This window comes from Euprymna scolopes, chromosome 37, assembly GCF_053919585.1.
Source record: "Euprymna scolopes isolate OS-2025 chromosome 37, ASM5391958v1, whole genome shotgun sequence".
Taxonomy (NCBI): Eukaryota; Metazoa; Mollusca; class Cephalopoda; order Sepiida; family Sepiolidae; genus Euprymna; species Euprymna scolopes.
This window is the reverse complement of record NC_136518.1, coordinates 87,026,787-87,043,108: the sequence shown is the minus strand read 5'-3', so window position 1 is coordinate 87,043,108 and position 16,322 is coordinate 87,026,787. Positions and strand designations below refer to the sequence as shown.

The 16,322-nt window shown below is 37.2% G+C and overlaps 1 protein-coding gene across 2 annotated transcripts in view; it reads right to left on the bottom strand.

Moving 5' to 3' along the window:
* The window catches only part of LOC145261279 (receptor-type tyrosine-protein phosphatase epsilon-like), a 536,465-nt gene that overhangs the window by 451,297 nt on the left and 68,846 nt on the right, over positions 1-16,322 (bottom strand). For both annotated transcript variants that reach the window (XM_080119758.1, XM_080119759.1), the window contains exon 4: positions 9,665-9,729. In XM_080119758.1, the coding sequence (XP_079975884.1) occupies positions 9,665-9,729 (65 nt within the window). The remainder of the gene's footprint in view (positions 1-9,664; positions 9,730-16,322) is intronic.

Here is a 16,322-nt window from a genome sequence, read left to right as displayed (position 1 = left end):
GTGAACAGTACATTTAAAACAGTTCATTTTAAACAACAAATAAACACATTTTTCAAATACGACATGCCATAATAATTATATTTATAAATCACAACTTTTATTCTCTGGCTCCATCGGACATCTTTAGAGATTACAACGTTCTGTTCGCCGCTTCCTAGTGTCCTAAAAGAGACTTCTTCTCCCGACTTCTAAGTAACGTTTGGACTACCTGAGGGCTCCTCTTCAACTGCCCTCTTTCAACTCCTTCTTTCAACTAACCAACTTGCCTGTAGATATAAAAACTAATCCTTTGTGCTTACGTCATTCGACTACACAAATACCTAACAAGTGACTTCTCCGTCACGTTTTCTTTGGCCAAATTTATTGTTGATACATTTTGTTTATGTATTTGGTATTTGTTTATTGTTGCTAAGATCTCCATTGCACTCCAAAACTTATAAACATCATTTGTACTTGAAACAAAATCTTTCATACCGTTCTTTCAAAATAAAAACTTGTTTAAATAAACATCTAAATTTTAATAATAATAGTCGACTATTAACAAGGCACCCCGGCGTCTTCCGGGAGGCTAATACATAATATGAGTAGTTTTCTATGGAGGTAGAGGGAATCTATCTAATTTGCAGCGCCCTTGGCAATGTCTTCTATGCATTTGGCTAAATTCAATTTCTTTTTAAGGATATTTGTGAGTTATTATTTATGCAAGATTAATTTGATTTACTATTTCTTTTTGTCAATTTTTGCGACCTGCCCGAGCGTAGTATAAACACCCCAACCTCCTCATGTTAAGAACGGCTTTCGGAAAAAACATCCTCCCAACCTCCCCATGTTAAGAACGGCTTTCGGAACAAACATCCTCCCAACCTCCCCATGTTAAGAACGGCTTTCGGAATAAACACCCTCCCACCAACCTCGAAAGCTATTCTTAACATGGGAAGGTTGGGAGCGTGTTTATTCCGAAAGTCGTTCTTAACATGGGGAGGTTGGGAGTGTTTATACTACGCTGGGGCAGGTCGTAAAAAAAACTTTTTTTTTCAATTGTTATTTAAAAACTAACGTCAGCACGCTCTTTAAATTTATGTTTACGGATAATGTGTATATTTTATTTAGTCATTTTTTTAATTCTTTGTTTGGTTGCTCAATATTATGGGCGAATGGTGAGACGCAGGCACCATTAGTTGAATATATTGCCCTTTTGAGATTTTGGGAATCTTTTGTTGTTTCATCAAATGATGGCGCCAGATATGAATATCTGCTGGAATTCTTGGAATTAGAAAAGTTAACTGACTTTTAAAAAGAGAAAATGAAAGGTGGGGGGGATCAGAGAAGAGGAGTAGGAGAGGACGAGAAAAAGAGAATGAAGGTGAGAGAGAAATGAAGAGAGAGTGAAACAGAAAGAAAAACACGAGAGAGAAAAAGAGAGGTACAAATTCAAAAGGAGGAAAAGAGAGCGAGAAAGAAAAAGAAAGAGAATGAAAGAAATAAAAAGAAACGGAGCGAGAAAGAGATAGAAAGTAAAGTAAAAAGAGAAAAGGGAGAGAAAAGGAGGATGAGGAGGAGGAGGAGGGAGAAACAGGAAAACACAAATTTATTTCAGTTAATGAATATTTTTACTAAACCCTGTTATTTTATTTTTATTTTTTATTCAATTTTCACCTCAAACAAGGCGCAGTACCACTTTGAAGTAGGGGGTTACTATCGGGGACGTAAGTTGCAGGGATATTATGTAAGGAGTTGAGTAGCAAGATGTTTGTTCACATTACACTTGAACTTCTGCATGTCAGTACAGTTGGGAAAGCAGGAACCCGGAAGTCTAGCAGTTCTAGGGAAGAAACTATTAGAGTAGAAGGCTTTCTGGCATCTAGGGATCTCTGCTGTGTAGGGGTGGGATTTTGCTGCTTGTCAAGTTTGTCGGGGGTATTTACGCCGAGGGGGTACAAATACTTGTAGAACAGGTAGAAAGATGCAACATCTCGTCGATGGGAAGCTTAGATGACAGTTCTATCAGGTTGGTAACTCTCTTTTAAACCCTGTCCAGGAGCCAGAGACTAGTAGCAGATGCACCAACCCAAATGTGACAACAATACTCCATACATGGGTAAATGGTAGCCTTGTAGAGGTACAGGATACTTTCAAGCGTATGTAACTTTCTATCACGGTAGAGAGAGTCCACTTTTCTCGCAGCGGCCCTGGCAATGCTCTCAATGTATCTGTTCCAAACTCATGGTCCCTGTGAATGTTAACCCGAGGAGTTTGAAAGAAGTACTTTTAGGTAATGTATCTTTAGCCATAGTTATTGGTGGTAGAGAAAGTTTTTTGTAATTATTGAAGGAAACAAGCTTAGTCTTGGCAGCATTGAATGCTATCATCCATTTTTGTCCCCATTCCACTACAGATTGGAGGTCATCCTCTAGTGTTTCTGCCATTTCCTTAGATATGTGTTCATTTGTTTTCCCCTCGTGCCTGTTATAGAACGTGGTGTCATCAGCAAATATAATCATCTTAGAGACAATTTTATCAGGGAGATCATTTATGAATATCAGAAATAATAAAGGTCAAAGGGTCAACCCCTGGGGTACACCAGCATTTATAACATATTGTCTAAATGTATGACCGTCGAGGACAATCTGGATTCTTCTCTTATTTAAGAAGGATTCAATTGTTAAGTATTCGTCCAGTCAATCATTGTTGTTAATGGGCCATCACTCACCTTGTCATTCCAGCCTTTTGTCACATCCACTACTCTTCTTTTAACGAACATTGCAGCTACTCTGAGCCATTTAACCACTGGGAAATGCCCGACCAACTTATCACAAAATGAGAATACACTTCGTCGGTTAAGAACACGGCATGCTAAGAATTTCGTTTCCTCATTCCCATATCAGATTGCTGCTCCCTTCCCGAATTGATAAGCCAAGCATTCTTGCACCGTTCTGCAGAGGCTGCACTCTAGTTCTTTGCTTGCAATCGAAAATCGGTCAAATGCTGTTTCACTTTGGTTGCTGAAAAGCACATCTTCATTGATAAACACATCATCAATTTACGTCAATGTTTTCTGCCGGATATCGTTTTTTCTCAAGAGTGCAGCTTCAACAATACCTCGCATGATGGAGGGTGTTACATTGAGCCCAAAACCATGCACGTCTGGCAGTACGTCTTTCCTTTTAAGATCGCTGTCTGGTACAGCCATAAGGATTTATGCACATGCATTTGTAGATAGGACCTTCAAAGGTCAAGCAACAACATATTGGAGTCTTTCCTCCTTCATTCTCTTAACTTTTGTGTGCAGGCATTGGTAAGTGCTGTGTAGGCTTCAACATGTTCATTTAACTCACAAAAGTCAACACCAGGCGCACCTCGGAAATTCTCTTAAAAAATGGCCATTAACGGAATCAAACCGTTTGAGGGACCAATCTTTTCTTCAGAATAAGGAAGTAACCATCCATTGCTTAACAATGTCTCCAATTCATAACGGTACTCATATTGAATTTGGTTGAACATCGGATACTCATGTACCTTGTTGGTGAGTCCATTCGGTGGATGACTGTTTAATCACTTTCATGTAATCTGCTCATTGAACTCGGCACTGAAGTGTGGTTCCTATATTTGGATTGCGGCACAAGGCATAAGACCCCATCCTAGCAAATGTAGCATCACCAAATCAGTTTATACAGACTCCCCCAACATTTTGATTTTGTCCATTCTGATCAGCATTTCAACAAGCTTTCACGGGCATTTTCTATTGCCAGTGCGATAGTCCCGACACCCTTGCTACACGGAGAACCTCACCATCGACTGTTAGGGTCACACACTGATCCAGTCATGAGAGATCGAGTCATCCAAGATCCATCAGTGCTATGTGCTTCTTGTCATTAGCAACAACTTCTATCACAGGGAGCGCCCCTATGTCAAAAAACTGAAAAAAAAAACACCTCGTGCTTTCAACTCGTCCTTTTCATAACAGTTTCTGTCCTCTTATGCAAATTAATGACATATGTATATTACCGAACCTTCTACAAACGAAAATCTTTTCTTTCTCTTTCTTTCTTTCATTCCTTCACTCGATTGGAAAGAGAGAGTAACACCCGTTTGTGTAAGTCACTTTCTTCATTACTTTCACCACATAATCAATTTCCCTAATGTTGTTGTTCAGTTCCTCTATAATAGATAGATAGCTAGATAGATAAATAGATAGATAGACAGATAGGTAGATAGATAGATAGATAGATAGATAGATAGATAGATGTGTGTGTAATAGAAAGTCATGAGCCTCTTTAGTCCTCCTCCCCCGGAAGCGGCCATGTAATAAAGGATTTTACACATGTTCAAACATTATGCAAGAACTTCAAACTTTTATTGATTTATTCAAAGATCGATTATAAATTTGATACAAAAGCCGTGATTTTCTTGCCAGTTGCTGATTGTTTGAATCATCAATATTTATTCCCTGTGATTTCAAAATCGATTCTGTCTTTTCTGTGGTAATTTCTTATCTCCGTTCTTTTTTTTTTTTATTGGACCATTATTTTATCGGACCATTAAAATTCTATGCCGCCATTTTGCTTCTGTAATCTTCATTCTTCAGTATCTGAACATCACTTGAGGAATATCGATGCAACGACGTAAAAATTCATTTTTAAATTATGCTGTGCAAATAGTGACGCGATGTACAAGATGTCTTCAATAAGTTTCCAGACTTTTTTGTACAGGCATTTAAAATTGTTGTAGAAAATTTAGTATGTTATTGCTATACATCTTATGAAATGACTGACCAATTTTTATGATTTCATGTTCAAATGAACAGCTACAGTAGGAATTGGAATACACTCTACTAAAGCCTGACTGTCACAGCTGATGAATTTCAAAAATGCAATCTGGACAGGAGGATACTTTAGAAAAACGATTTGCAATAAAATTCTGTTTTAAACTTGGAAAAAAATGCCACAGAAACGTATGGAATACTTCACACTGCTTTTGGACCATCGTATGAATTGAGCATCAGTTTTTTTTAGTGGTATAAGAGATTCAAGGAAGGTAGGGAGTTTTTGAGGGATGATGAAAGGTGTAGGAGGAGTAAGTGTCAGAACACCAGCGTTGATTGGTCAAATAAAGAATTTTATGGGTAAGAACCGTCATGTGTCTATAGAGACAAAAAGTTCACGGTCTGATGTCAGTGTGGGAACTGTACACACAATTATTTGAGAGGAACTGAAGATGCGGAAAATTCGTACAAAATTTGTCCCAAGGGTGCTCAGAGAAGATCAGACTATTTGATGAAAATGGGCATCAAGACAAGTCTTCACCCTTTCTATAGTCCAAATCTTGCTCCTTGCGACTTTTGGTTATTCCCTAAGCTCAAAGAAATCCTTAGAGGCTGTCGTTATGAGGCAATTGAGGAGATGAAAGAGGCTGGGCATATGGAGACAAGAACGTCTTTAGAATCGGAAAAATCTCATAAGATTTGTCGTTGTTAAGAATAGCATCTTAAAAAAAGTGAGAAGCTTTGGGTAGTAGAGGTTTCGATCCACTGAAATGAGCTCAAATCTGAATAAAATGAGGAAAATCGTACCGGAAAACACCGGAAACTATCAAAATCGTATCGGAAAATACCGGAAACTATCAAAATCGTATCGGAAAATACCGGAAACTATCAAAATCGTATCGGAAAACACTGGAAACTATCAAAATCGTATCGGAAAACACTGGAAACTATTAAAATGGTCGATTATTATGATTGGTAAAAGTATAATTGTTAGATCGAAATATTTTAAAGAAACGAACAGTTATGTTGAGTTGAAATATTTGCATTTAATAATTGTCAGGAATGTTAGCTTGATGTTAATTTGACAGATGAAATTTGAACTAACCATAATATAAGCAAATATACGCGACAAAAACCCAGCAAGAATCTTTAGGCTACGAGTAGTGATGACGTAATAAAATAATAAAAATATAAATTTTGAGATGCAGAGGTAGTTACATGGGAGATCAGTTTAATGTGACATGACTTAGCGGTCAGAAGGGGGTGACTCAGAAAATGTAATCTTATACAAAGTATGCCAACTCTGAAAAAGAACCGAGCAAAGAATAAATCCATCCATTGATTCAGCACGGCCGCAGCCGAGATTGAACTCACTACACGAGTTTGTAGTGTAATTCAAATCTTGTCAGTAGCTGAATACTTGATGCTTCGCCAGGGCTATCAAGGGTATATTTTATTGTGACGCCATCACTAGACGGGGTGCGTAGTACAGCTTAAGAGAGTCCCCTCTTCACTCGAGAGAAGGATAGACTGTGCCAGTTTCCCAACCTGGTATTTTATCTCACGATAAAAGAAAATGATTATATTAAAATATAATTTCCGGCTGAGCGTTTTCACTTTCAGAGAGAAGTGCCTTTAATTTCAGGACGCATGGAAGAAAGATTTGAGGTATGTATTTGCTGGTGTTCCAACCGACAACGACTTCTATAAATTGTTATTTTATGTATACAGTCATCAACACCCAATAGAGAATACACGTGACGAATCACATATCAGAACGTTAACTCTCATGAGTTAAAAGAGACTCATTAGAGAAACACACATCTGTTATATTTGATGATAACGGACTTTCCCGTCGATTTCGACGCATGAGCTTCTCTACAACAACTAAGTTGCTCTGAAATCCACACAGATGATTTGTTTATAGTGGTGAAGACTTTGTGTAGAACCAACCACACTTTTTGGTATTACTGCTAACCTTTGTCGGTGCAGATAGAATATACAGTAGACTACAGGAATTTACATCAGGGTTCCTTCTCCTAGATGCCTGATTAGAGGTGCATCTCTCCCATTGAATTAATGCGCCCCCCAAATACCAACCTGGAAATTTCTACGACTTGGCACCTAGCCTTCCCAAATGGTCACCCATCTGTTACTAGCCAAGTTCAATGTTGCTTAACCTCGGTGATCTGATATATATATATATATATATATATATATATATATATATATATATATATATATATAAGACAAACATATATACGCTCGTTATACAGCTATGCTGTTTATATACGCCTCCCAGTATACTACATATAATCGTTTGATGCCGTTTCAAAGTTAAAAAATCAGATCAATTAGTCATACGTATATATGTTATAGGAAAGAGGGCTGTCCCCTTTTCCTGTAAATAAGAAGAACATTAGATAAGTGGAAAATGAGATTAGGATAAGCCGAGATTCGAACCTGGTAAGCAAGCTTCAGAAATAGATTCAGAAATTGGAATGTTAGAATTTCGCTATTTTTAAATTTCATATAAAATAGTTAGATATTGTTTCTATTGTAAAAAACATTAATTGTTCATTCTTTTATGAAAACTGAATTAAAAAGGTCAGCTAAAAACAATGAACAATACAAATTAAAAATATATTGTAAAAAAATAGGTTAGTTGAGAATTCTTTGTTTGCAGAAATGTGTTTTGGACAAACATGTGCTTAGCCATGTGAGTTGTTCACGTTTTGGAACCACACATCTGACGTCATAGCAAAAAGGGAATTCTCAATAATAGAAGCTAGTTTTAGTCAGATCAAGGAGTTGGGCAGAGGAGGCAGAACCGTTGAGTCAGAGAGAGAGCGAGAGAGAGTTGGAGTCAGAGTCTTTTGGAAGCGAAGGAAATAACATCAAACTATGTAGATCTCGAATTTGAATTCCTGACGTCATCATCATTTCGACCGGTCAAATGAAATAAAGAATCACCATCGATATTTGTAACGGTTTGTCCTCGTGTCGTCATTCAAAAATTGAAGGTAATGCGTTAATCATCTTAAGTAGAACTTTGTATAACCCCCTTCCAAGTAATGTGTCCCCCTCCGCCATCATAAGTAATGATTGTTGCTTCTGATGTAAAAGACAGTATTACACATTCATTCAATAATGAATTCTCTCTCCTCTCACTCTCTTGTTATAAATGTCTCTCTTATCATCGTCAATCCTGTATTACATGTACCCGTTATATGTCCGCGTCATCTCTCGATATATGATCCTCAATGGGAAACTCCCTGCTACACAACATATGGACACCATTGTCATGACTTTATTATAGTATTAGTTTACAGTCTAATAAAACGCTCAACTTTCAATTCAAACCTGCATGCAACCAAGAGACAAAAAATAAAAATAAATAAAAATCAAAGTTGAACCATGGTCATTATATTCTAAAATTGAAGTTCGCGTGACACCCTTTCTCAAGAAATGCTACCTATGGAATCAATAAAACCCATTTTAAACTTCAAGTTTATTTTATGAAAATGAAATCATGTATATCAAATTTTCTGGGAACGATATTGGAAGTGGTTTTGAATCTCTACGTTACCCCACCTCTAAATGAACCATTGGGACAGAACTCAAAACCCCTTTATATTATATATCCCTATTTTGATACCCCGCTATCGAACATTCTTAAAATTACTCGTTTCCACTTGACGTACAGAACTCCGAAGTGAAAACGAACAGGTGCTCATTAGAACGAGAGTATATATGGATATCGACCATGTGTGATGGGCATAAAAGATTAGTGTAATAGTTCCTGTTTACTTGCCTCCCCACGAAGGCAGCGTTAGACACAAGGTCGGTTTTAATATGGGACAATCCAACTTTCCAAAAAGGGGCACTCTGGATAGAAACCCAAATAAAAATTGTCTCAGTCTAAAAGGATTTCTCCCCCACTGACCGAAGACAGAAAAAGCGAAGTTTAGCATTAGAACATATACTACACTTTGTTCTTATTTATATAGTTTATTTCTGGTAAAAAAAATTACAATTAATTGTTAGCAATCAAAAGAAAAAATTTGCAAACAAGAGAACAAACTTAGGCACAAGGCCCTATAAGAAATGGGGGAGGGGGAGCGTACAGGGTCTTTGTAACTAAAGTTAAAAAAGTGAAATGATGTAGACTTTGGAGTCTTACTCTTGACTGGCAACATTTACCACAATACCTCATTCACTCTGTGGATCCTAATCTAACTAATAATTCCCCAGCGTTATTAATAAAAAAACAGATGTACAATTTGTAAACAACATTATCTGTATGTTTGTGTATGCATATTTTTTTTTTTTGTGTGTGTGCATGTGTACGGTAAAAAGTTCCAATTCATTATAAAAAAAAGTCTCTAAATTTATTACTACACTTTGTTCTTAGTCAAAAGTTAATATTTGCCCATAATATTAACCACTGAAAGGGTTAAGATCATTGAGTGATAGAGATCAGTATTGAAAAACGGTATTGTTAGAAAAAGTATACCATGTAAGAAAGTTCCAGTGGTGAGTACGTTGTTTCTTTCTACAAAGACTAACTTTCCCTCAGTTTCTTCTCTTTTGTTGTTCTTTTCTTTCAAATGAAATTCCTTTTGTTCTTTGATGTATTTGGATCTAAAAGCTTTCAAAGTGAAGCATCGTATGTCAAGCAACACAAAGACAAAGTCTAAAGAAAGGCAAAAACAAAAAAATAACAAAAAAAAAAAAAAAACTAAAGAAACATTTGACTATGAGGAAAATCTCAAAGGGAAAAAGGGAGATAATAAATATGAAGGAAAAAATTTCTTTGCTGTCATTTATTTTATTTTATTTTATCCCTGTGGAAAACAGCTGAGCTTCAATAAAAATAAAGAAGGAGGGAAAAACACTCACGGTGACGTCTGTGTTGATTCCTTGCTTTTCGCTTCATTCGGTATTCAGGTAAATTATGTTTATTTCTGGTAAATAGAAAAAGAAAGAGAAAATAAATAGGTTAAAATTGGATTACTTATTAAATACTTACAAATCTAAGACAATGGCAGAATCGTTAGAAAATGACCACCACACCATAGTAGAATAAGGCCGGAAATGGATGGTAACATTTAATTCTAATAAGACTAAGCTGCTCTCCTGTCACAATTATAAAACGCCTCTTAAACCACCGATATCCATGACAAATAACAATCTACCTGAGAATTCTTCCTTCAAACTCCTCGACCTTACATTCACAGGTCATATGAACTGGAACAAATACATTGAGGATATTGCGAAGGCTGCTGCAAAGAAGGTGGGTTCCCTCTATCAAGCTAGAAGACTACTCACACCTGAGAGTATCTTGTATCTTTACAAGGTCACCATTCTCCCATGCATGGAATATTGTTGCCACATCTGGGCTGGTGCATCTACCACTAGCCTCTCCCTAGGGTCCAAAACAGAGTTTTCAGTCTAATAGGTCCCACTTTGTCAACTAAGCTCCAACCTCTGTCCCATCTCTGCAATGTTGCATCCATGTGCCTGTTTTACAAGTATTTTAATGGAATGTGCTCTGATGAATTCATTACACTTGTGCCTCCTTGTCGTACATATTCACGACAAACCTGCTTAACAACAAAATATCACTCCTTCACTGTTAAGGTCTCTAAATGCCAGAAAACTTTCTACTCTAATAGTTTTTTCCCTCAGACACCTAAACTTTGGAATTCCCTTCCTGCTACCTGCTTCCCTAGCTGTACTGATATGCAGAAGTTTAAATGTAACGTAAACCAAAATCTTATTAATCTTTCCTAGGCATGGTCCCAAATACGTCCAAGTGGCGATATACCATTTAGGGGTGAACGTGAATAAAAAATGAAAAAACTTACTGTCTTCATTTATATGTTACTGTTAGTGATATTTCGTTTGATTTGCTTGTTTTGTTTTATGGCATATTTCGTAACTAAACGTTGCGCTCTTATGACAACATATGGGCACATGGGCACATGTGACAAAATCAGCAGCAGCCGTAGGATAGCTGACTAGCGAATATATTAGCAGCAGCAGCCGTTTTAACACATATGCAAATTAAGAAATTGTTTACGTGTTGACGTCATAGGAAGATGAAGGAGAGAAAAAGAAAAGGAAAAAGGACAGCATGTGGTCAAGCAAAGGAAGCAATTAGATGTGCTTTGACTCTTGGACGTTGAGAGAGAAAATGCAGTGCACGGTCGAAAAAGCAGAAAGGCAAACGACAAGAAGGACATGAATGTGAAAGAGTGTCTTCACAGGCATGTTTGACGCGTGAATAATATTTTGAAACCCAGTGAAGTGTGTTGTTGGAAATTACTGGAATAAATGATTTGTGCATTCACCTTAAAAAAAATGCTGAATCGTATTTTTTTATGTCCTTCCTTGTTTGTTTATTTTTGCGATGGTACCATACAATGTGTGGGTCTAAGTGGAAGAAATGTAACGGCATGATTAAAGTGTAATGGCCACGTTACACCCTCTTTTGACTGATTTAATGCTGAATCTAGTAATTCTGGGAAAAGGCCTTTATGCTTTAAGTTCTTTAAATCTTTAAATCTTCAAATATTTATTTAAGATGTTTGGTTTGCATTGTGTGGTGAAAATACGCTACTGACAAACGGATTGGTTATCCCGAGTGGTAAAGACTGAGAGGAACACATAATTTATCAACCAATAAAGTTTATTGTGATGGTGGCACTATTTGTTAAGTGCTACTCTCAGCGTAGTAACACATATATTTTTGCTGAGTGATAGAGCATGCCGCATAAGCTTTAGGCAATAGATTTCCCATAATCATATTTTTTTATAGACTCTCTCTTTTTCGACTAACCAGCATGCAATGAATTCTCATATTTTAGTGTCTCCGTTGGAAGACAAAGGGAGGATACCCCCTTCCTCCCTTGCAAAGAATTAGCTAAAGTAGCCTAAGCTAGAATAAAAGAAATCATTTGTAATTTAATAAATTTTGTTTTATTAACGTATAATATTGTAAAATAAATAGTTGTTTTTTTTTCTATAAATCTGTATTGCGTTTCATTTGTTATCAGCAAGCAAACCTCACAGCCAGAAATCAACACCAAGTAAACCTCACAGCCAGAAATCAACACCAAGCAAACCTCACAGCCAGAAATCAACACCAAGCAAACCTCACAGCCAGAAATCAACACCAAGCAAACCTCACAGCCAGAAATCAACACCAAGCAAACCTCACAGCCAGAAATCAACACCAAGCAAACCTCACAGCCAGAAATTAACACCAAGCAAACCTCACAGCCAGAAATTAACACCAAGTAAACCTCACAGCCAGAAATCAACACCAAGCAAACCTCACAGCCAGAAATCAACACCAAGCAAACCTCACAGCCAGAAATCAACACCAAGCAAACCTCACAGCCAGAAATTAACACCAAGCAACCCTCACAGCCAGAAATCAACACCAAGCAAACCTCACAGCCAGAAATCAACACCAAGCAAACCTCACAGCCAGAAATTAACACCAAGCAACCCTCACAGCCAGAAATCAACACCAAGCAAACCTCACAGCCAGAAATCAACACCAAGCAAACCTCACAGCCAGAAATCAACACCAAGCAAACCTCACAGCCAGAAATCAACACCAAGCAAACCTCACAGCCAGAAATTAACACCAAGCAAACCACACAGCCAGAAATTAACACCAAGCAAACCTCACAGCCAGAAATTAACACCAAACAAACCTCACAGCCCGAAATCAACACCAAGCAAACCTCACAGCCAGAACGACTCAAGAAACGATGAGATGAACTGGACATCAACCAAGCAGAAGAGGTCCAAACGAATGAGATATGTCCTATCGTTTTTGAATACCGTTTGATCACGCCGGTGGGGCTGATGTTGTCACATGAATAAGCAAATAATTCTGCCTGGCAAATGATCGTTTGTTCACACATATAGCAACCGACACTCGCTACAATCACAGGCAGAAGCTACTTCTCATGACTGAAGATTTGAAATCCATTTTCTCCCTGGCTTGTCCAATCACAAGCCAGCTCTCTATTACATGACAGAGTATATAAAAGGCGAAATCTGAACTCTCAGCCCTCTTTGATCCCGAACCTGCCTGGGAGCAGACTTCGCCTGCGGCTTCGGCCTCAGGCAGAATGTGAGTACTATAAAATAGGATTGGAATGTTTGGTTTTGATAAACAAAAATACGTGACAAAAAACCTGGCAAAAATCTTTGGTTAAGTAGATACATGACGCAACGAGTTTAGAGACACCTCAGAAGGTTAGTATTCAGTCTATAATGGACGGCTGAGAGAGACGGTGGATAGACGGGATGGTACCCAGCAGGGGCAAGATCGATAATCATCAAAAATGGAAACAACATTCTGAAATAAAAGTTGCTGAAATAAACCTGAGGTCTGTTGTTCGTGGTAGAATTTTTTTTGCAGCTTTCCATCTAACAAAGAACAAAGATGGGCCAAGTGTGTTACCTAATGGGACAAATGTGGCAACGCCATAGAATGGTATTTGCCCCTTTTATTAAAGGTATGTTTTCCATTTGTCTGCCAAGGCATAAAGATGTTTGTTTCGTCCCTTATTTGTCGTTATATGTGAAGATGCATCAGATAAGTTGTTTTGTGGCATTTTGAAAACAAGTCGATCCCACGTAAATACATGTATGAAGAATAGACGCACGTTCAATGAAGCACACGTAACATACACATGTATATATGTGTTATATAGGTGTGTTATTTTCGATGTATCAAATCTGAGACTATGTTTCGTTGTTCTTATTGAAGGAAGTCTTAGTGAGAAATTAGAGACAGTCTTAAGCGTGTTCATGTGTTGTTGTGTTCATATGTCTTAAGATGTTCATGTTGTAAGAGATGGAGACATTGGTGAGATATAGAGACAGAGTACATATAAAGAGAGAGACTTCTCTCTATATATAATAGACAGTGTACATGTTACTATAAGAGAACCAATTCAATGAGAGGAGATTTATGAATATCTTGATAGATAGACCGAGAGATAGTGCGTTTGACATTTACGTTTTGACAGTTGTGCATATAATATAAACACGTTACCTTTCTCGTTGTAATGATGAACACTGAAGATGCAGATACACAAAGATGATGACGCCCTTTATTCATGACCGGTCCATGATTTCGTGTGAGGAATTCAAAGTTTCTTTATATGGTTATTTCTAAAACCCTCTCACTTCTAGATGGTGTCTTAATTCTAACGGAGAATCAGTCTGAACCTCTCTGCTTCTCTGATCTGACTGATCTAACTCCCCCTAACTAACTTCGAACTCTTTCCTATATTGAGAACTCGTCACGTCATCGCATGATTAAACATGTGCTCATAAAGCACGTTGCATGACATGACCCCGAGTTCAGTAACCTATTTTTCAAATAGCATTTTTACATGTTTACAATTTCAATTGACGATTAAATTCCTTAACAGAAACAAATTTCATTATTACATTCCTTTTCCATATACAGATATGTAAGCTAAACAATTGCAATTCCTTATTTCAATAACATTCTGTATTTATTTTAACTTATGATTGGAATTTTCAATTCCAAATCTAGCTTCGCAAGTTCGAATCCTTGACTATCCTATTTCATATTTTACATTTAACTAATTCCCTATTTTTTTACTTACATGAAAAGGGGCCAACCCTCTATCATGTAATATATGTACAAAATATATACACACCATCACGGGAATACAAGTCTACTTGTTGTCTTCCCGTAGTAAGCTCAACCTCGTTGTTATCTGGGGTCATAACTTACAACATTTTGTTTTATGGTATATCAACTTTTCTTCTTATTATTTAGTGCTGAATCCAATAATTTTGGGGAAAAAGCTTTTATGTTTAAATTCTTTATATCTTCAAATATTTATTTATGTTGTTTGGTTTGTTTGTTTTCGTTTACAGCATATACACCCTTTTCAGGTTATATGATCCAGTGGAACAATATGCATGCTTTTACACACGCATTAACATGTAGACACTCAGAATCCAACACGTTGTTCACTCAGTCGCAAAAGAGACAGAGAACTTCAACTCGCTGTTTCAGGTTTTAAGAAATTACCTTTATTCCTCAGTCTCCCTCCACGTGTGACTTACGGCTGTGACGTCACCCACATCTCTAATGTGATCGTCGATCTGTGCACCGTTCTTTTTATACTTTTTTTCTTTTTCCTTACCATGACGTCACTTCGCACTCAGCTCGGCATTTGCACATGCCATATGTGCATCTGCACTTTATTGTAACAGTAATTTTGAAAAGAAAAAATTTTATGCTTCAAGTTCATTATATCATCAGAGAGGTGACGGTGGTCTTGTGGTTAACAACATGGACTGACGACCTGGGTGTCCCAAGCTCAGATCCAGTTTGTTCTACAAAAATCACTTTCACTTAGGATGTTGGCAGCATTCACACAGTCTCGGCTATAATCGAATTCTAACTAGGAAAATATCGGAGAAGCCAACAATAGAATCTTCAGATTCATGAGATATGATGATGACTATATCTTCAAATATTTATTCATGATGTTTGGTTATCAAGCGTTTAACATTGAATCTCGTAAATTTGAAAAGAGGTTTTATGCTTCAACTATTCATTCATTGTATCAGGTCGACAAGAAAGTTGTTGCGAATTTTAACTTTTGAATTCAAATGAACATATCTCAGGCCAAACAAAAATTTATTGATCGAAATAATCACCATCAAGATGAACACTCATTTGCTAACACAAAACAAATGAATTTATAAAAATGTGAAGTTGAAAGCGTTTTGATATCGCTTAGGGTTTTGAAGCATTTTTCATGCAGAAAGTTGTCGAGATGCTTGAAAAAGTGGTAGTCAGTAGGTGAGATGTCTGGAGATTATGGCGGATGAGACAAAGTTTTGTGGCCTGATTCGTTCAACTTTTGCAGGGTCGATTTAGCAACGTGCAGTAGGGCGTTGTCGTGAAGGAAAATTGGGCCTTTTCTGTGGACTAATGCTGGGTGTTGTTGCTGAAGTTTTTGATGAATTTCATCTGCCGTAATAATTTCACCTGCATTCAAAAAACTGTAATGAATGGGATCGGTTGCATACCATCGAACAATCAGCATGACCTTCTTTTGGTGTAATTCTGGATTTGGGAAATGCTGTGGAGCTTTGTCGGTGTCACTGAGCGGAGTGTCGCTGGTTATTGTAAGAATCCAATTTTCATTGCAAGTCACAACCCATTCAAGAAACAGGTTGTTCGTATTGTATAAAAGAAGGGAAGATGACACTTCATAATAGCGTTTTTTTTTGTCGTCGTTCAATTTATGTGTTTTGTACATATAAACAAGTTTTTTGTCATTGCTATCTCTCTCAGGTGGTTGGAAATCGTTGTATACATTACGTCTAATTCAGAAGCAAGTTCTCGAACAGTTACATGTGAATCGGCTTCAACTAAGGTTCTTAATTGATCGTTGTCAACATCTGATGGCTGACAACTATGCTTATCATCTTCAAGATTCCCCACCACGAAATTTCTTAAACCACCATTGTGTTG